We start from the raw sequence: 21,570 nt of genomic DNA, 5'->3' as shown, positions 1-21,570 counted from the left end.
ACGCACGGTACTCTGCTTTCCAAATCCATCTCCCCAGACAATGTACTCAATCGCTCAGGAGCTAGAGTGCTTTCTCCGGGGACGGGGTAAAGTGAAGACGGGTCCTGGACTCTAAAGCAGAACCACAGAGCTGCTGGAGAAGTCCTGTTCACACACACCGGAGGACGCAGGAGAGGAGCAGAGCCATCCTGGCCCTGGGAGGGGCCCTCGGGGGTGGGAAAGGCTGGATCCCGACTGCCGGCGAGGGCGGGAAGGGGGCCCCTGGGACTCCCAGAACCAAATAAAATTATGAGGCTGAAACACTTCACTGTGTGTGCTGATAAACACTGTTTTGCTCCCTATTAAAAAAAAAAAAAAAAAAAAAAGAACACAGCCAGTTTGGAACAAACACCACACTCTAAACAGTGTCGGGGAATCTTTCCCCCTCATTTCCAAAATTCTAGTTACTCTTTCTGACTTACGGAAGCACCAGTTCCAAACACAGCCTCACAAATGCCGTCATCATCGATACTCAACGTCAGCGCTAGAATCCTGCTGGACCCTTACAGCTTTTGGGTGGGATCAGAGGGGAACCCTCCCTTTCCACAGCTATTTACAGAGTTTCTTTTTTTTTTTTTTTAAAGATTTTATTTATTTATTTGACAGAGAGGTCACAAGGAGGAAGAGAGGCAGGCGGGGTGGGGGGGTGGGGGGGAGAAGCAGGCTCCCTGCTGAGCAGAGAGCCCCATGTGGGGCTCGATCCCAGGACCCTGAGATCATGACCTGAGCCGAAGGTAGCGGCCCAACCCACTGAGCCACCCAGGCGCCCCAACAGAGTTTCTTTTTTAAAAGAAGAGCAAAGTCTTACCTTGGGAATTAGGAAGAACAAGGTTTTTAAGAGACTGAAGTAAGTTTTTCCTATCATTTTACTGTGAAGAGGGTCCCCCACCCCCAACAGAACGGGACTTCTCTGACAGGTGGAACACAGGTGAGAGACAATTTAGTATGCAGCCTTTCAGGGCAAACTGATGACCCAAATTAGGTGCAAATCTACAAATTCCTCGATCACCAGATGAGGTGGGTACATCCAAGCAAACCCGAGTCCCGCCCCCATGTACCCCAAAGGCAGCCACCTAGTCATGATGTGGTTAACTTCACAGTGTCTTCCAATGAAATCAGTACGGAAAACCTCTAACGGGGACCCCCGAATCCTAAACGCTAAGCTGAAGGTCAGCCTTAGCACTATCTCCCCTCCACCTGGAGCAGAAAAAGAAAAGCAAAGCAAAAGGGGGCGCACAAGGCAGGACGCCAGGGGAGCCTGGGTATCTTCAGGGACAGGAATGAGAGGGAAGGAGAGAGGGAGGACAATACCTTTTAATTGCAATCACCCAGCATGCGATCATGAAAACTTGGGCTGCGTATCGAAATGACCTGGGGAGCTTTAAAAACCCAGTGCCTGTGCCCAGGGCCACCCCAACCCCCCGCTCAGATATTTGATTTATTTGGCCTGGCATGGGGCCTGAGCCTCTAGGGTTTTTTGCTTTTTTGTGTTTTTTTTTTTTTTTTTCCCCAGTTCATTCTGCCATGCAGCCAAAAATGAAAGCCCTACTTCAATATTTGCTTAGTGTTTTGGGGGCTTGCTACACCCACCCCAGACAAAGAAGCAAGCGAGGAGAGGAGAGAGTCAAGGCTACGGCTGCACTCCAGAGCTGCACCAGGAATTTGCCTAAGAGAGAGCTAAGGGCCTAGACACACACACTAATACGGGGTGGGGAACTTCAAGAGGTCACTAGCGAGTGACGGACCCATAATGGGTATCTCCAAGCGAGGTCTGTTTTCAGGGGATACAAAGAGCCTGTGCCCCAGTGAGCCACCAAAGCCCCCTTGGAACACAGCAGCAGAACCAGGCCAGCTCCGTCCACACCAAAGGCCGCTCAGTCTTTGATTTTTTTTTTTTTTAAAGATTTTATTTATTTATTTCACAGACAGGGGCACCTGGGTGGCTCAGTGGGTTAAAGCCTCTGCCTTCAGCTCAGGTCATGATCCCAGGGTCCTGGGATCAAGCCCCGCATCAGGCTCTCTGCTCAGCGGGAAGCCTGCTTCCTACTCTCTCTCTCTCTCTCTCTCTGCCTGCCTCTCTGCTTACTTGTGATCTCTGTCTGTCAAATAAATGAATAAAAATCTTAAAAAAAAAAAAAAAAGACAAATCACAAGTAGACAGAGAGGCAGGCAGAGAGACAGAGGGGGAAGCAGGCTCCCTGCTGAGCAGAGAGCCCGCGATGCGGGATGCAGGGCTCATCCCAGAGTCCTGGGATCGTTACCTGAACCGAAGGCAGAGGCTTTAACCCACTGAGCCACCCAGGTGCCCCAAAGGCCGCTCAGTCTTAAAGGAGCGGCTCCCACATGGGGGCACGCACTGAATTGAGCCCCCGTGGTGTTCAGTGAATCCGCACAACCTGCCATATCAGCAAGGCCCTCTGCAGGACCCAGCAAGTGAGGCCCAGAGAGCACAGCACGGGCGAGGATGAAGGCAGGCTTGCACGGAGATCCTGCCGATCCCGAGCCCTCTCCTAGGCGCTCTGCAGAGCAAGCCCTCCCTGTGAAAGCTCGACAGGGCAGGGATGTAAGCGGGAAAGATCCTTCTGCAATGACCGTTTCCTCCAGCTGCTGGGGAGGGAGCCTGGGTCTCTATGAGCTCATCTCCCAGCAGCCCTCTCAGGTCCCTCCCCAATCATAAAATGGTTCTTAGCCCCAGACACTCTCCATCCACCCAGCTGAGCAGGGACACGGGCCTCAAGGGCAGCCACCCCATGGGTACCATATGGCTGCCTGCTGCCAGCCTTCACGCACACTTTCCTACATCCTGGTTGAAGGAGTTGGGCAGAATGAACCACAATCTGGCACCTTTCTCTCGGCTGTTTGGGTTTGAAAGGCATCCAGGAAATGAGGAAACGGCGCAGGAATTCTGCTCGAGGGATGTCTTCAAGGGCAGGTCGCCACTCTCCGAGAAGCCACTGGCACGAATGCGCCCCGTGTCTGTCTCTGCAGAAACCTGGAGATGAACTGAGTTTCCCTCAAACCCAGCCCTCAGCTCAAAATGACTCGCCTGTGGGTGTGGTCAGGGGCTGAGGGGAGGATTCCGAGTACCCTGCGTCAGCTGATGACCATCACCCTGGGGCTGCCCAAAGAAGGTTCACCTGAGGGCAGCACTGCTGAGGCAGGAGGCACCCATGCCCTCGGCTCAGCGGTGGGAGAAAGCACTCACCTGCACGCAGGAGCTATGTCAGAGCCCTCCGGCCCGAGCCCCAGGCTTCCCCCACCTAACACACTTTGGTCTGTCAGCACTTGAGATGACAACACCCTCCCAGGCCACATACTTCTTTTTATACAATGAATACAAACCCCAAAGGTGGACAGCAAAGAAATCAAGACCCACCTCTGCCACTTCCTGTGTGACCTCAGACAGGTCTCTGGCCCTCTCTGTGCCTCAGGTGCCTCATCTGCAAAAGGGACTTAAAACATACCCTATGCCCTCTCCTGGGACCACAGAGGCACTACAATGGAATGAGGCCCATGAAGGCATGTAGGGCAATGCCTTCCAACGTCAGGGAACCACGGACACTAACCCCTGCCACATTTCATCTCGGAAGGAGGGAGACTGATTTGATTCTGGAGAGAGCGAGCTTACGCGAGCAGGGGGAGAGGAAGAGTCTCATGCAGACTTGCTTCGAGCAGGGAGCCTAACACAGAGCCCGATCCCACAACCCTGAGATCATGATCTGAGCCAGAACCAAGAGAGGGATCACAACTGAGGAGCCACCCAGGCACCCCGAGACAGCTGATGTTTTGATCACTTCTGAACTACAAAGAAAAGGCAATTTTATGTACTCGATACAACGAGTAAACTCTTCTATCTTGAAGAATCCCTGCCTTTGAAAAAGTAGGGTGACTCTCATATTCCCTAACACCCAACAACGACAGACCTTGTCAAAGGAAGGCCCAGCATAAATGCAAACACATTTCTTCCACTTGGGCTATAAAAGCGGGAAATGGCTCCCAGGTGTGAGCAGACACAATGGGCCCTGCCTTCTTTGCAAGGTCATCTCACGGGTCAAAGTCGAGCCAGCCATTTTCGGATTAGGTGCACACGCTCCTGAGGCTTCCCCAGTGGTAATGGGATTACGGAAGCCACCTGCAGGAAGTGGCCGAGGGGGAGGAGGGGGAGGAAATGGTCCCGCTTGGAAGGAGACTGTTGATTCCGGCCCAGCTCCTTTTACACGGAGACTGAGCAGCCCACAAGGCACTCCACCTCCAGGCTGGGGCTCCCAGAGCCCTGGAGGGCTTTCTGCACCCACGGCCGCGAGGAGAGGCACTTCCCTCCCAGAACGGCCACCCTGCACCAGCACCCCTGTGCTCCCTGGGTCTCGGACTCTATTTCAAGCTTACATGGTCACCGGAAGAAATGAGAAAGAGAGGAGGGGAGAGCCACACACACAACAAAAGCCAACTCTGAACCGCAGACCCTAAGCTACCGAGTTCCCAGAACAGACAGTGACCTCCGTGAGCACGCTCCTATTTCCCGGCCTCCCCTTGCTGGGCTCCCCAGACCCACAGCTGGTGTTCGCTTCACTTTCTCAGCAAATGACTTGCAGATGGACCGCTCATCTGGCTGCCTCACCACCCCCACTCACAAAGAGAGAAAAAAAGGAAAATGACAAGTCAGGACTATGTGATCTGGCAGGCTTGCCGTGGGGGCCCCCGTAGCTCCTTTCCCAGCAGAAGGCTCCCTGAGAGTCAGGGCAAGAAGCAGTGTGCACGACAGAACCCCTGGGACATTTCCGGGACAGTGAGCTGCTGTCCTTGTAAACTGGGTGTTTAATTTTCTATTTTGAGGCTCACTGGTGGTATCCAGCGGCTGATGTAGCTGCTGTTCTAGGAACCAGGGGTCCTGCTCTGCCTTCCGAAAGAAGCTTGCTGGCTCTTCACAGCAGTCCGCCTGCTGACAAAGCAAAAAAAGGGGACGGGCCATGTCCTGTGAGTATGTCTCCAAGTACGCAAAATGTTGGTCCATGGTCAAGCATGCCAGGTGCTCCCTGTGACGCCTGTAACCCACTCACATGTGGGGGGAGAGAAAAGAGATTGGGACCGAAAGGGGGGTGCTCGGCTAAAACGTCACCCCCCTTACACCCTATCAGCGCCAGCAGTGAGGGATCCTGCAGACTGTCCCCCACCCTCGCCCGCATTATGATGACTATGATGGTCTGTTTCCCCATCTTTCTCTACAGCTAGCCTATGAGTTCCCTGGGGGCAGAGACCCCAGTCCACAGGGCATGTCTGTGTGACTTCACCTCATGGCAAGCCGTGGCAGCCCTGCACAGGAGCCCCTGGTCTCCACCCTGCACCCACTGCAGCTGCCTCCCCGTCCATCCCTTACTCTCCGATCGCCAAGACCACAGCCTCCCAGCGGCAGAGGGCAAGGACACCAGGGGGTGAGTAAGCGGGTGGGCGGCCAGGGGAGGGCCCTGAGTTTGGATTCCGTTAGCGCAGGGGATAACTGCCCACATTTCAGACGCTTCCTTTCACCGGCACCTGGGACAAAGCAGCACCATTCCTGTTTTCGACAAGGGCAAAGATGTATCTGATCGCAGATGGCTGATCAGCAGCAGGAAGGTGAGTGGTGGCAGAAGGCTCGTCCCCGCACAGGCTCTTCCTGCTCAGGGAGGCCGGGCCGTACGCACAGCCTCTCATACCCACACACGGACGGACGCCGTAACAGGTGTCCTGCCAGGCCAGGCTGTTCGCTGGGCACTCCCTGCCTCTGTAGTGACTGGGGAAGTTCTGCTGGGGAGACCTGCATGACCACCAAGACGCAGCAAACGAAGCAGAGACAAACTGGTAACAGCCATGAGCCTCAAAGCCACAGCCAGTTCTGTTTCCCCAGCACCTTCCTCAGAAGTAAATAACCCCACCAGGCCTTTGAGCCCTGCTGTCCCAAACGCCTATTGCCAAAATGGGAACATCAGGAACTCATCTTAAGTAATTTACTGTCCTCCAAAAGCTAAGCGGCTTCGCAGGGACTCCGCACCTGAGTCTTGGAGAGCCTGGCCCCCATCCCCATGTAAGCCCAGGCAGTGGTTCTCAAAGGTGGGTTTCCAGACCAGCAGCGGCACCCGACAACTTCGGAGCAAGGTAAATTCTTCAGCAGCACACCAGACCTGCTGGATCAGAAAGGGGCCAGAGCCTGGCCGTCTGGGTCTCAGCAAGCCTTGCAGGTGACGCTGACCCGTGGCTCAGTCTGAGAATCACGGAGGTGATGGGAGAGCAACATCTCCCAAGGGAGTGGGGGGGCTGCTTCATCCAGGGCAGAGATTCAGTTCACACCAGCACCGCTCTGGGCAGACAAGGCAGAACGTGGGCACGGCTCTGAAGACACAGGAGAGGAACCTCGGCCTCCTTTTTATCCACAATGTGCTGTTTTCTGACCAGGGTTGTACCTTCTGCTTAGTGTGTGGGAAACAAACCAGCCACAGACTGCTCGCAACACGGACATTCACTGAAATTCCACTTCGGGCTTTTTAAACACAACTTTGTTCAGTTTCTGCCTAAAGTGTCTCAGTCACTGTTAATTCCACACTCCTGAGAAGAAGGCCGTAAAATGCTGCCATCGCCCAGATAGGGTTTCCCTGCACACCAACGCCAAAGCAGACGGGCCTTCCTTCACCAGCATGGATGGCTGCACGGGCTTCTCTGGGGCAGGACGCGTTTCTGAAGCAGAACACGCCAAGGGCTACCGGAGTCCACGTTTTCTAAGAGACTGGATTAAGTCCACTCTTAGCCTCCTGATGTGTGGATGGGCTAGCAAATTCCTCTACAGGAAGGACGGAAAGGACGGATGATCCTTTTACCTCTGGAAGAGCTGCCTCTCCTCCCCCAACACATACCTACAGCGCCCCCCTCCCAGCCCCCCGCCCAGCTGCGTTCAAAACACAAGGAGGTTCACTGCCCTGGTTCACTGCTCAAGGTTCCCAGATGAAGTATTATTTCATACTTCTGAGGATAAACATGGTGTGTTCAAAACAAAACAAAAACCAACACAGGTTTTACCATCAATTCTGAATTATGTCTGCAGATGATGACCTTCCTCCAGGTGAGGAAATAGGAAGCAAACTTCAGAGGCAGCTAAGAGATAGGCAAGATGCCTTACCCCAACTCAGTAGGGACACACACACACACACACACACGCGCGCGCGCGCTTTTAGTAACCCTAGCGATCTATTTATGACTCTGTGTACTTTCTCCTGTTCACTAACATCCTACCTCTAGTCCCCCAGATAAGTCAGCTTGAGTTGTGGGTCCCCTTCTCAGTGACTTCTGGGCCCTCTTTGAGACGAACTCCTCCCCTCAGCCCTTAGGGGCTGTGGCCAAATCCTCCCTGACTCCCCTCTGAGGTCTGCTCTTTAATTACACCTTAATGTGAACCGATCTTTGCTTTAATGAGCCTATAAAGAAGATTGATTGGGCCCTGGCTTCTCTAGAGGGCTCACCCGGCAGGCACAGGGAAAGTGAAGGGCGGCTATTGATTGTGCTTCCCTAGAAGATACAGCCAAGAAGAGGGCTCCATCCTTCATAGCCCTGGGCTCCCTCAACCCCACCCAGGGCTCCTTCCAATTAACTGGCTCTGAGTGGGGTCACACACAGGACACCCGGTTTCTTTCCTTCCAGGTTTTTATGCTCCGGAAGTTACAATAAAGAAATGTTAAATACACCATCCCTTTTACTGAATCCATTTCTCTTTAGCCAAGAGGTCATAGCGAAAACAGGTAACTGCAGAGACGGACAACCACCTCCGGTATTTTTACTTAAATTAGTCTAAGTCTTCCAAATACATTTTTATTAACATGAGAGAAAAATAGTTTTCTTCAAAGAAAAATTTTCAGATTAGTGGTTGCCAGGAGTGTGTGGGGAAGAGGATGGGGGACGGGGTTGGTTTGTTTTTTGAGGTAGCGATAATGTTCTGGAATTAAAAACTGATGACGGCTGCACAACGCGAATGGGCTAAAAGCCACTGAACTGTATACTCTAAAATGCTTAAAACAGCGAGTTTTGTTATGCTGATTTTATCTCAATTAAAAAGTTACTTTTCGAGTGGCACCCGGTAGGCTCTGTCGGCGGAGCACATGACTCCTGATCTTGGGGTTGTGAGTTCGAGCCCCACACTGGTATCAAGATTACTTAAAATAAGATCTTTAGAACAAATAAGGGTATAAAGATTACTTAAAATAAGATCTTTAGGACAAACAATTTTCAAAAAAGTTTTTTTTTCATGACTCAAAGTAAAAGGTGTTTCAACGTGTTTTCAAACAAGACAGAAACCTGACGGATTTTAATAGGACTATTACAGAGTCACAAGTAATTGTGTGCAAGGCATCTCTGCCAAGCTCTCCCACCTGATCTAGGCCAAAGGCAGTGGTCTTTCACTCGAAAGACAAGAAATGGGGAACTGACGAGGTTTAAAATACACACCAGCTGTGGTGCACCTGGCTGGCTTGGTTGGTGGGGTATGGGACTCTCAGTCTCAGGGCCGTAAGCTGGAGCCCCTGAGGACAGAGGTTACTTTAAAACACACACACACGGGGCGCCTGGGTGGCTCAGTGGGTTGAGTCGCTGCCTTCGGCTCAGGTCATGATCTCAGGGTCCTGGGATCGAGTCCCGCATCGGGCTCTCTGCTCAGCAGGGAGCCTGCTTCCCCCCCCCTCTGCCTGCCTCTCTGCCTACTTGTGATCTCTGTCTGTCAAATAAATAAATAAAATCTTTTTAAACACACACACACACACACACACCACCCACCCACCCCTGAACTGGAAAAGAAGTTACCTGGACCGAGCCCAGGGCCGGATGGGAAACTTGTTACAGCTGACACGCATGAGACAAAAGCAAACGTCGATTTCACAGCAGGCGTTTTACTCCTAGGACTGAACAAAATCCAACCGTTTCCACTGTAACAGATCTTCTCCATGATACAAGTGCAGGAACACCCCAGGAAAAGCGGAAATTTTTCTTCACCAGAAATGTCACTTATGCATCAGACAAAATTACTGTTGCCGTGGGAATTGTAACATGAGTTTCCTGGACTTCAAATTAAAAAGCACACACAAAACGGAAATGTAAAAATCTACCGGCAGATTTCGCTCCCATTTAACAAAACTCTTGTTTTTTGTTTTTTGTTTTTCCTGAGAACTATTCTATCAAATTAGTTTCCCCACTCCTCACCCCGGTTCTATTAAGAGCTTTCCTTACATTTCATGCTTTTTTGTCAGTAAGGACAAATGGCTTTGGCATTATCCTCCGGACGAAAATCTGCTCCCTGACGAATTCTTCAATTGAATTAGATTCCTTTAATCAGAAAGGATTAACCTATTGAAATTTTACTGAATGACTTCAGTTCCCAAAACTCTGCGAGAAAGTCTGTTCTGAAGTCCTGACAGTAAAGCCAGATAGATAGAAAGCCCGCCCCTGGGGCCCTCCCAACTGTGACCCCTGAGGAGGAGGGCCCTGACGCCCTGACGTCGGGGGCCTCAGAGCACCCTTTTGTGAGCAAGGAGCCGGGTGACGGACGGGGCCCCGGGACACTGGGAACCACGCACCGAGACGATGAGCTGATCCGCAGAGGCACACACCAGTGCCGACAGGTGTCGGAGCTGCGGACCACAGAGCCACTACCTCAGTGGAAGCCAGTGTGCCCCACGGGTGCTCACGGCACAGCAGGGTCCGTCACGTCTCTGGTGCCCTCACTGCCCCTGTGCTCAATGTCTGGGTCACAGAAGGAACGTGAAACTGTCTCAGCCCCTCGCTCAGCTGATGACACAGAAGCTCCCCGTCCCAGGTCACGACATCAGAGCAGGATGCTTGCCTGGTCAGCCCCTCCCTCGAAGCCCCCACCTGGAAATGGGTCCCCAGAAAGTTGTGCTGGCTCCTCTACCTCAGCGGGCCTCAGCCAGCTAGACCCTTGACACATTTCACTTGTTCTCCTGATCCTCTGGCTGCCCACCACCGGAGGGTGAGACGCAAACACGAATCTGGGGATTAGGGTATGACACGGGACATGTACGGAGCTCGCCGACCTACTGTGTCTTCACACGCTGTGCTAGGGGCTTCCCAGATGTGACAGCACTGAAGCCCGGTGAGGACACTCTCGGAGGGCCCCTGGGCCCCAACCTCATGGGCACAGAAGGGACCTACTCCACATTTGTTGAACATATGACATTTCTGAATTCAGTGGCTCTGAAAAGCCACAGACACACCAGCAGAACAAGCTCTTCGAAGCCTGACGGATGGGAATTATCCTGGGAACAGAGACGCGGAGCACTTCCTGGGCCGGCCTGGAAGGACAGGCCATCCCGCTGCCCACTGCTACTTCCGTCCCCATCCTGTGCACCGTCCCCTTGGGAACATACAGAAAGGCATGAAGGATGACAGCAGAATCACCCACAATCCTGCTGCCCAGATGTCACGCCACTAACCTAATCTGCAGGGCTGCAGCCAGGGAGTCAGGCCTCTCAGAGCTAAGGAAGATCAACACCCTTCAGTTCCTGTGGTTTCGGAGGAAATCACTGACCAAGTCAGATGGGGACCAGTGTCAGGCCGAAGAGGTGCCTGCCGACTCTAACCGGCATTTCCCAAACTCACTTAAAACCAGGAGGGAGCCTTTATTTCTCCTCCCTGCTTTACATAGTTTAACACTGTCTAATTGGAATAGCAGGAACGAGGCCAACCGGCCCGACGGCTCCAGGCTCTTGGCCCAAGGAACAGAAATGTATTTTTAGTCAGCAGAGCAAGGCGTGATTCAAGTACGACAGGCCCCCAGGCCAAGCTGGGGGCCCTGCCCATCTCTGGCACGGCCGGCTCGGAGTCACCTGCCGTGCTCCAGCACCAAGTACATGGGGGCACATAAAGGAAAAGAGCACAGGCACCGGCATCGGGGTCCAGTCTCCATCCCACCTCTCGACTTGGCAATTTACAGGAACTCAGGGATGCTCGGTTTCCTGTTAGTGACACAAAGATGTTCTCTGTGTCCTTGGTTTCCTCCCCGAGGGAAGGCAGAGCTTCTCACCCTTGAATGAGTGCGCAGAGGGCCAAGGGACCTTCCTAAAGCAGCTTCTGATCCAGCGTGGCTGAGCTGAGGCCCGAGATTCTGCATTTCCAATGAGCCCAGTGCGGGTAGAACACTGTTAACCCAGGAACTATACTTTTAATAACAAGAAGTTAAAAGCATCTTCTAGTGCCTTCCTCTATGAACATACAAGGGAGCATCACATCCTTAATTAGCCTCTGGTATGGGTAACTCATTTAATTTAGCAGCAGTTCAACACTTTCCAGATGCTGGATGCACAGGCAGATGGGTACAAAGGCACAGTCGGACCCCTGCCTGCCCATCTTGGGACAAAAGGCCACAACCTTCATTCCAGCATTCCACAGAAACAAGGACTGCCCTCCAGATCCCGTGGCCCTACGGGTAAGATCATGCTAGGGCCCCAGGGGCCATGTGACGGGCGGCCACAAGCCAGAAGCAGCAGCCACCATCTGTCAAACACCTCCCAGGTGTCTTGCACGATGCCAGGAGTTTCCTATACTACAGTGCACTTCTCTCGGACCTCTGGTTCACCTTTCCCATGTGTAAAGGACTAAGGAAACTCTGTAAATGAGGACAATGAGGTTTGGAGAGAGAAAGCTGTTTGTCCAGGACATGGAGCTGGGGCCATTATTCTAACTAACCCTTTGCTATTACAATCCTGCAATGCCTTAAAAAGGGTTAAGCTTGACACCCCAACTCATAAGGACGGAGCACTTCCCCAGCACAGGGCCTGCTGCCAGCAAAAACCCAACACCTGCAAGCTACAAGAGCCATCACATGGATGACGCCTTCCCGCCAGGTCCCTCTGCTCGGCCTGCCAAGCGTCAGTGCCGAGAAAAGATACGTGCAGGGGAGCAAACGAGCTCTAACACCAGCAGAATCAAAATCAAATAAAAATAGGGCTGGTGTGGAAAAAAGGAAATTTAGTGTGAAGAGAAAGGTGTTCTGCTGAGGCCGTCCACAGAAATGTGGTTGAGAAAACTGGTGGGACCCACAGAGGGTGCATCCAGAAAGACCTCTGTGCTGGTTTCACACAAGTGACGCCCCTGTCCCCCACTGAGGGCTGAAGTGGGCATCACTTCTGAGCAAAAGCTCTGAGCAGTTCCGAGGAGAACACGTCTTACTTTCATCCTCCCTTCCTTTTTCATTTAAGTCCCTTTATAGCCTTTTTCATTTCCAGCGTGCTGTTGAACACTTGATCACATCAACAGATTCCTTACTTTTAGCTTGATTTCAGAGGCCTGGGTTTTTTGTTGTTTTTTTTTAAGCTGTAAAAGTGAACTGGGTCCTATGATGAGGTCCAGGGTCACAAACATGAGCTTGCTGTCTTATAATTCACATGGCTTCCTTTAACTCCAGTTCATTCACTCCAAGTTGCAAGTTACCCAGCAGGACCAAGATACTTAGTAAGTCTATCTATCAATTAAGACCAGTGTCCCCCCCAAATCAGGTGAGGTGAGGCGAGTCTTCCAGGTTTTAACATAATAGCAAGCAAGGTACTTGTCGTGAGCATTGGGGCTCTGTGGAGAAAGGCTGTTCTGCACCAGCGAGCACAGGAACACAAGTTTGCCTGCCACCAAATGTCAGCAAGACAATACCATGGCCTCAAGACCCAGCCCAGGGTTCCCCAAGGGGCACCACTTACAGGAAGAGAGAGACGATGTGAGATGAAGCAGCACCCAGGGACGGCACGGCTGTCAGCTCATTGTTATTGAGGTACCTGTAACAACAAGAAAACATTTCTCACTTAAGTCAGCTGTTTGAAAAAGTTCACATATATAAAGTAAATCAAAAAACACTGCTGAGGGGCTCCTGGGTGGCTCAGTGGGTTAAGGCCTCTGCCTTCAGCTCAGGTCATGATCCCAGGGTCCTGGGATCGAGCCCCGCATTGGGCTCTCTGCTCAGTCGGGAGCCTGCTTCCTCCTCTCTCTCTTTCTCTCTGCCTCTCTACTTGTGATCTCTGTCTATAAAATAAATAAAATCTTAAAAACAAAAAAACAAAAAAACACTGCTGAGTTGGCCATGGGAAGATGATACTGCAATGTTCACAGATAAAGAATTTTATTTTAAGATTTTATTTATTTGACACAGAGAGAGAGAGAGCATAAACAAGGAGAGGGGCAGAAGCAGAGGGAGAAGCAGACTCCCCACCAAGCAGGGAGTCCGATGTAGGGATCAGTCCCAGGACCCAGGGATCAAGACCTGAGCTGAAGATAGACGCTTAACCAACTGAGCCACCAAGGTGACCCAAAAGATAAAGGATTTTAAAAGAGACCTTTTAAAGATAGTTAAGTCACATGAGCTCACAAAAACAAACCATCTGTCACAACTATGGTTTAGAAACACACTCTCAGGGGGTGCTACCTGTCTTCCAGATTCGCACCTAGTTCCGAATTCAACACTCACAAACAGGGAGCAGTAATGAAAGGTCAAGGTACGTGGTGCAGAACAAAAAGCACCCGAAACTATTGACGAGGATGTTCCTGGTGGGCTGGAAGAGTGAGAAAAGGATTTGGGGAGAAAGACCATCCCTTCCTGATTGCTCTTCCACATCTGAGACACTGGGTTCTACAAACCACAGCTCTGCCATCACCAAAGGACGGTGCCCTCGTACCCAGGGCCAGAGCCTCCCCCATGCTCAGAGTTCCCAGGAGCTTGGGATATGTGAACCCATTATTCCAGTGCCTCAGCTGTGCAACAAGTAACAAGGAAGCTGGACTTGCGCAGTCCCATCTACTTGGGATTCTAGCTTCCCTGAACTTGGATGAAGCCTCCAGGCACGTTCTCCAGGCATGCGTACATACAGACACACACTTTTGCACAAAGGCATTTTGAAAACCCTCCCCAGACCAGACATGCTCTCCAAGCCCCTCTCCCGCTCCAGCCGTGTACATCTTCATGAAAGGGAAAGCCCGCAAACCAAAACACCGTTTGCTGGGTCTGCCCCCAGAGGCTCTGCAAGCCAGCCTCCTTACATGGACATGTATTTCCAAATCGGGGGAGAGAATCCAAAATCAGACTTGCAAAGTGAGCCCAAATATCCTTAAGAAAGCCAGAGCACAGGGATCTAGCTTTCAGCTGGGTGACAAGCTGGAAAGAAACTGTATCTGAGATGCAGAATCAAAGGAGTAACACTAGGTTATCTAACTCTTTTTTTTTCTCCTTAAGAGACTGTGTGCTTACATGGACCATCTTGTTACTGTTTCAAGACAAGGCCGCTGAAGTGACAGCTGCATTCATACAAGTATACAGCTAGTATTGGCTTGAATAGAATAATCTGGTTGTCTGCCATCTTCCATAGATGTGAACAGGAGGAGAAAAAAAAAAGAAAAGGCCTTGAATTATCCCATTTGCTTTCTTCAGTGCCAAAGCCAGTTAGAGATGAGGCTTGGCAATTACTGGGCCGTGGGACACAGAATGTCTGTTTCAATAGCTTCATGACTGAAGCATCTGGCAAAGAGAAAGCAGATCCGTATCATGTGGCAAATCCCTTCTTCACTTAAAGGGCCCTTGTCTGTGTGCTGAAGTAGACAATTAATTACTTTAACAGTCTCTTATCTGACGGCCCCCGGAATCAGCCTGTTTCTGCTTCCCCTCTTTGCTCCTCCAACGCTGCAGTGATCCATTTCCCATCTTGGTGTGGGGATGATGAACACTCTCCAGCGGCTTTAATCTCCGCTAATACACTTTCACGGTACCATCAATGCACTTAGTACTCGAGGAGACCCTCAGATCTTTGCAGAGCAAGGAAAACTAACGTCAGGGCCAGCTGCCAGTAAGGGAGCTTGTGTAGGAAGCCTTCAGTGCCTAGAGATCTATTCTAGAACATGATGTTGGTGCTAGTAATAATGCTGGCAGCAGCCAACCTATGGAGGGGCTGCTAGGTGCCAGGCATGGTTCTAAGGGCCTTCCAGTGCATTAACTCACTTTAGACCCCTACAGGGTAAGAAGTCCCATGGACATTCCCATTGTACCAAGGAGGAAATGGAAACACTGAGGTGTGGACTAATTTGACGGTCGCTGTAGTAAGTGGCAGTGGCCCGGGAAGTGTTGCCTCCAAGTCTACCTTCCTAACCACTCACTACCCTCTATTTCTTTATAATTACAGCAGCAACTCCACATGCATGATGCAACTGCATCATTACCACTCAGACTCAGGTACCAAGTCCTTGTGCTGGTCCCTACCCTGCAGCTAAGGGCTCTAGGTCAACCTTCAGCTGCAATCACGTGACTAAGGCCGCACAACGAGATAGTGGCGCAGACAAGAGCAGAACCCAAGAATGGCTGCCAATCAGAGGCGAGCCACGATGGCAAAGCCAGCAAGCCGGAAGGCTCCTAAACCCTCAGGGAATATGGTGGCTGTGCCTCGGGCTGCTTAGGATCTGACTTGATGCTAAACCTGAAACCAGCAGCTCGGACTTCTCTGTGGGGGAACTTCTGAACGACCTCGGTCTCAGGCGGCCCCACCACACATACAACCAACTGTTCCCCCTGATTTCACAGAAATCAATGAACAAGGAAAAGGGGCGGCACAGTAAGATATCAAATGCTGCCCAAACTGCTGGAAGAGGAGCATACAGGTGCCACAGTGCTACAGATAAACGGGGCATCTTCTATCTAGACAGGCAGTCCACAGATACAGGCAGAAATCACAGGCTCTGACCCCAGCAGGGCAGCTCGATCTACACAGAGGACAGGCGGCGTCCAAAGGAGGAGAGCTGCGGGGCTCACCCACCTCTCCATCATTCCTACATAAAAAGCCCCGCGAGTTAAATGTAAATCGGTTGGCGCCGCCACTCCTGGCATTCTCTGTGTGCCCTGTCCCCTGTAGATGCGAGAACGGTATCCTCACAAGGCAGTGGAGACCACATTCGCTCTGAGACACAACCAACTTACCAGCCCGAAATAGAGACTGGTCAAAAATAGCACGGCCAGAGCTCGGAGGGAAAGCTGAGCGCAGTCTCCACGAGTCAGGAAACTAGGGATTTAGGACAGGGTTTGATGAAACTTTCTGAATATCAAGGCATGTGCAGTCTTCTACCTTTCACACTCCCCCCACATTTGCTCCCATCCGAAGTCCTAAAAGCCCCTCTAAAATGTCTTGCTTCTTGAACTGACTTTTCCTGATGATTCGGGACCAAGAAGTGCCTCCTTTGGGTGCATCAGACCACGAAACACGGCCCAAACCTGGAGCTGAAAGAGGAGTAAATAAGGGAAATGGGGCTCCAAGGACTGGCTGACTGCAGGGCAGAACCGAGAGGGGGGCCTTTTCCGGCTCACCCGTCGTAAGGTGAGTGTGGGCCTTCTGGACTCTGAAACGTCCCATTCGTCAGCTTGCCGAAAGGAAGTACTTATATTTTGTACGATGCAAAATGCTAGGAAGGGCGTTTCAGAGTAGTTTAATTAGTATCTCAATCAAGTGAGGCTCCCACAGACAATGAAAACAAACCCAAGGAGTGATTTTGGATTACGGGGCTTTTCGGCCTTTTTGTTTGTTTGTTTAATTGCCATATTATTTATTGAATAGCTGAGCTAAGCGCACAGTAAAATTTTCAAACTGTTTCAAAAGAGAATAAGCAGGAATATACAATGAAACCTGCAGCTTCCTTGCACTACAGTCCCCTGGTCGGCCTCCAAGAGGAAGCGTGTGGGCTGCCAGCTCCGAGAGATGTTTGTGTTTCTCCTTTACACAGATGCTTGTGAATTATACAGACTGTTCTAGAGCGCAGCTTCCCTCAGTAATACGTCTTGTAGATCTCCCCCCATTCTTCTGACCAGCTGCAGAGTACTTCCTCAGTGGGCATGAATCAACTATCACTTATTTAGCCAATCTACTATGGGGAGGCATTTTGGGTGTTGCCACAGGCAAGAAGAGAGCTGCCCTTCATAACACAGTGGAGCAGAAATTTGATACTTCAGTTAGCTTTGCTTTTTCCAAGGGACAAAGTCATCCATAGCCGGTAAGAGCCAAGGTTTCAGAGTCAGAGTCACATTATCAGTAACTATTATGAAGGCTTTTAGCTCCTTAAGACTAAGGCATACTGATAATGATACATAATGCTACACTGTTTTTGTACCAGAAGGCCAGACGGGCTTGGTTCAGGAAAGGGATGCAGCGCATAGTTACATTAAGTGAGCACTGCAAACAAGAATACTAAGGATGGAGTTTGTGCAGGAGACCCTCAGCTCAATGCTGACACGTGCCATCTCACTGGGTCACATGCCAACCCTTTGAGGAAGGCACCGAAGTTCCCTCCACCTTAAAAGAAGAAAGTGAGGCACCGTCAGAGAGTCATGGAGTGGAGGTTATTAGGAAGGGACGTTTATAGCTCGGATCTGCACATCAGATAGCTCTGGCTTCATTCAACCCCAATCCAACTCTTCAGCAACTGGAGGGCCTTCAGCAGGTCACTTAACCTTACTGTGCCTTAGTTTCCGTTGCAAAAAAAAAAAAAAAAAGTAAACAACATCAGGATCAACTTCATAGGGTTGTGGCAGGACCCGGCTGAAATAATTAAACCTAGCGGCTTAGGATCAAGCCAGAAATAGAGTAAATGCTTAACAGGTGGTGGCAATTCGCAGCCAAAGAACAGTGCCTCAAAAAGATACCCCTGGTTCTTGCAGCCCTCCCTTAAACACACACACACACACACACACACACACACACACACACGGGGGGCGGGGCATGGTCCTGAGACACCAGAAAGTGAGCCATAAATACCCAGAGGCAGGGCACACTCAGGCTTCCCGGCCGCCATGAGGAACATTTTAGGTCAACAGCCCTGGAAAGCACACAGCAGCGCCCACAGTGAGCATTCTCGGGCCAGGCAGCAAGCACGTGACCTGTGTGCAGCTCTTAAAGAGGATGGTATAAATAGCCCCTCTTATTAATAGAGGAGCCTGGCCGTCCAGGACCCCTGGCTGGAGGCCCTCCCTGGTGGGCTTTCCTCAGAGCTGTGGGCGGCACAGACCGTGTGGCTTGGCAGCAGCTGCTCAAGCATCCTCATGGCCTCCAGGGGCCTCCAACAGCCTTGCTTTCTCTCGCCAATGGGCCACGATGGACTGTGGTTCCAGACCTCCAAAATAAAAACCACTGCTAAACCACCGCCTGCTGCTTTGCCAGCCTGTGGTTCTCCTCTCACTGGGGTTTCCAGATCAGAGGGAGGACTGTGCCGGGTTTAAGAGAGCTGACAGCTCCCGGGAAGGCCTTGAACCCACTTAATTTAGAAGCAACTGTATGTCAACTATGACTTTTTTTTTTTTTTTTCTGTTCTTCAATACCCTTTCCCACCTCCCCACCCCTTACTCCTCTTTACCGTCTGCCTCCACTATGGATCAGAATTCCCTCCGGGAAAGGCCCAGATCTGCATCAGTGAGAAGTTCCATTGCTCTGGGCGCCAGGGAACTCGTCTTGACCATCCTGGTGTGACAGCAGGGACTGTAAGCGGTCATAATGGTAAGAGGCCCTCCAGGATTTGTTTCTTAATAAATAAGTCAAGCCCAGCTTGGGGGGCTACGTGCTTCCAAATGTTGCAGAAGGAAATAACACTCAGTAGCCTCACCATGTGCAAAGCGGTGGACATCACCTCCAATTTAATAATTCTAGGTACCACTGGTCATGTGTTCATACATCCATGTTGCAGACAGGGAAAAGCAGCACTGAGGCACAAAGTAACCTGCCCAACGACAGACCGGCAAAGAACAAAACCACAGCTCAAATCCAGGTCTGTCTACTACCAAAATTTGTATGGTTTCCACTACACCACAATATCCAAAAGACGCAATCTCTGTCTTCAGGCCTCCCACACTAGGAAGGGAGTGTTGGCACAGAAAGCGTGGCAAGAATAGACTGGCAGGGGCGTGGGTAGGCCTATTCAACCACTTGCTAGCATGCAATCCTGGCCACGCCTGGTCCATGCCTTGGTTCCCTCGCCTGTCTGGAGAAGGTGGCAGCGACAGTGAGGAGGACAGCTGTGCTAAGGACAATGGCTAGCTAAGGTCAACCTTCACGAGTGCAATATCAGAAGATGAAGGAGAGCAGTCATCACACACAAAACAAGGAGCTCGGGATGCGGGCAGGGGCCTCATCTGGCTCACGAATGCAGCAGGAGTTCCGAAGAGGGAGAAAATTCAAGGTGGAGACAAAAGGGTCTATTTTATTAGGTCAAATTTGCACAGTGACCCACCTCCCGCTTTTTTGCTCCCTCCACTGGCTGTTGACTAGGGTCCTGGACAGAATATTCCCAAGGGCTCCTTCCAACTCTGAAGCTCTTTTAACTTTGGAAGTTTAAACCTTTTTTAAAGACACATGGAAATCATAACCTCAATTTGGAGAATCTGGAGATAGGGCTAGGGGATGCTAGTATTTTGCCAATTGCACCAAGGGATAAAATTAAGTTTTGTTTAGATAAAATCCAACAATGAAATCAAAGAATAATAAACAAGGGCTTCTATCGGTTACATATAAGGACCAAAATGTGTAAACCACTTACCTAATAGTATCTAATAAAAATCACTGAAAATAGAAGCACAACAGGGTGAATAATTTATAGACTATCCATGTGTAGTAGGTTTTACATAAAAATTTAAGTGGTGCCTGGGTGGCTCACTTGGTTAAGTGACTGCCTTAGGCTGAGGTCATGACCCTGGAGTCCCAGATTGAGCCCCACATTGGGCTCCCTGCTCAGAGGGGAGCCTGCTTCTTCCTCTCTGACCCTCCCCTACCATGCGTGTTCTCTCTCACTGTCTCTCTCAAATAAATAAAAATAAATAAATAAACAAAATAAAAATTTAAGTGGGACATCTAAAAAATTTTAACTTCCATGATGAAGTATTCAAAAATGTGAAGGTTAAGTACAAAAACTGATAGAAAACTGTACGATGTATATACAGTTTGATCTCCAAATTCTATGTGTAGAAGTGTCGATTTTCACAAAGCATTCATAATGGTTATTACATCCTGAATTAGTCTTTACTTATTTCTAGACTCTCTTAATTTCCTGCTGTGGTTATGTACGACTTACAGAGAATTTCTTTAAAGTCCCTGTGAACTAAAATCCTGATAACCCCAACTTCTATGTTAAAAGCAGAGTTCTTGGAGTGCCTGGGTGGCTCAGTGGGTTAAGCCTCTGCCTTTGGCTCAGGTCATGACCTCAGGTTCCTAGGATCAAGCCCCAAGTCGGGCTCTCCACTCAGCAGGGAGCCTGTTTCCCCCCTCTCTCTCTGCCTGCCTCTCTGCCTACTTGTGATCTCTCTCTATCAAATAAATAAATAAAATCCTTTTAAAAAGGGGGGACAGAGTTCTTCACAGTCAAAAAGAAGGAAAGAGGGAGGCCTGATTTCCAGGACCCTGCACAAGGCAGGGGACTGGCTGAGACTGCTGATGGGAGGCGACAAGCTAGCCCTGTCTTCCATTTTCCTGCACCTGTGTTTCCTGGGGAAGTGGAGGTAGTGGGCTGGCACATATGGCAAATATGCTTGGGCTCAGGGGATTACTTCCCCAGCAACCGCAGGGGCAGAAGCAGGCGGTGTGCCAACACAGAGGGTCCACAAGGTCCATAAGGGAGGGGACCCTCCTATCCGCTCCCCCCATGTCCCCGTTATTTCCCTGGGATTCTAGTGTGCCCATGAGAAGGGAGGGCTACAGGGAAGGAGCACAGAAAGCTGGCAAGCTTATTCTGCTGATCCAGGCTGGGTGAGAGGGTTTCCCCAGGAGCTCTTAGTCCCCCACCCCCAAATGCAAGTTTAGGAGAAAGCACTCACACTTCCTGTAGATTCGGCAAGTCCTCAAAACCAGCAGGGTCAATCTCAGAAAGTTTATTATAGCTCAGGTTTCTGGTAAAGGAAGAGCAAAAAACAATTAGTAATTAATTAATTAAAGCAACATGAAACATTAGACCCCAAATCCAGAACTCTTCTACTCCGCCCCTCCCACCAGACCCTCTCCCTTGTAACCGCCCCTATCATCCCATTCATTATTTGAAGTAACCTTAGTAACACTGAGATTTACAGACAGAGCTCCTCCCCACATATATCCACAAACAAGTCACTGTGAAAATCTCAAATCACTGAAAGTAGCCAAACCCAAATGGATTTCAGTCGATGTAACTTCACCCCTTAGCGACTTCTAAAGGTAAGTCAGTCCTCTATCTACGTAGAGTGTGCTGATCCAAACATTTTGCACCGAATCAGATCCCAGGCTATTCTGAATAGCATTTTAAAAATCAGTATTTTAGTAAAACAATCAAATATTGCTCAGTAGTCCAGAAAAGGAGGGGTCAGGAGCCGACCCTTTACTGTCTACAAATCAGTGGTTCTCAACCGGGGATGGCGTTGGCAATATCTAGAGACATTTTTAGTTGTTACAATTGCAAAGAAAGGTGGGGTGGGGCGTAGGGTTGCTACGCACATCTCCTGTGTGTAGGCCAGAGATGCGGCTCAACATCCCACAATGGCACAGG

The 21,570-nt window shown here is 50.4% G+C and overlaps 1 protein-coding gene across 1 annotated transcript in view; it reads right to left on the bottom strand.

Annotated features, from left to right (window-relative positions):
• Positions 1 to 21,570, bottom strand: part of LRIG1 (leucine rich repeats and immunoglobulin like domains 1) — a 109,360-nt gene that overhangs the window by 50,757 nt on the left and 37,033 nt on the right. Inside the window, exons 2-3 of the mRNA XM_044253201.1 lie at positions 20,873 to 20,944; positions 12,756 to 12,830 (exon numbers count right to left, since the gene is read on the bottom strand). Of these exons, the coding sequence (XP_044109136.1) occupies positions 12,756 to 12,830; positions 20,873 to 20,944 (147 nt within the window). The remainder of the gene's footprint in view (positions 1 to 12,755; positions 12,831 to 20,872; positions 20,945 to 21,570) is intronic.

This window comes from Neovison vison, chromosome 6 (genome assembly GCF_020171115.1).
Source record: "Neovison vison isolate M4711 chromosome 6, ASM_NN_V1, whole genome shotgun sequence".
NCBI lineage: Eukaryota > Metazoa > Chordata > Mammalia > Carnivora > Mustelidae > Neogale > Neogale vison.
The sequence above is the reverse complement of the archived record's forward strand: the minus strand, read 5'-3'. Positions and strand labels throughout refer to the sequence as shown.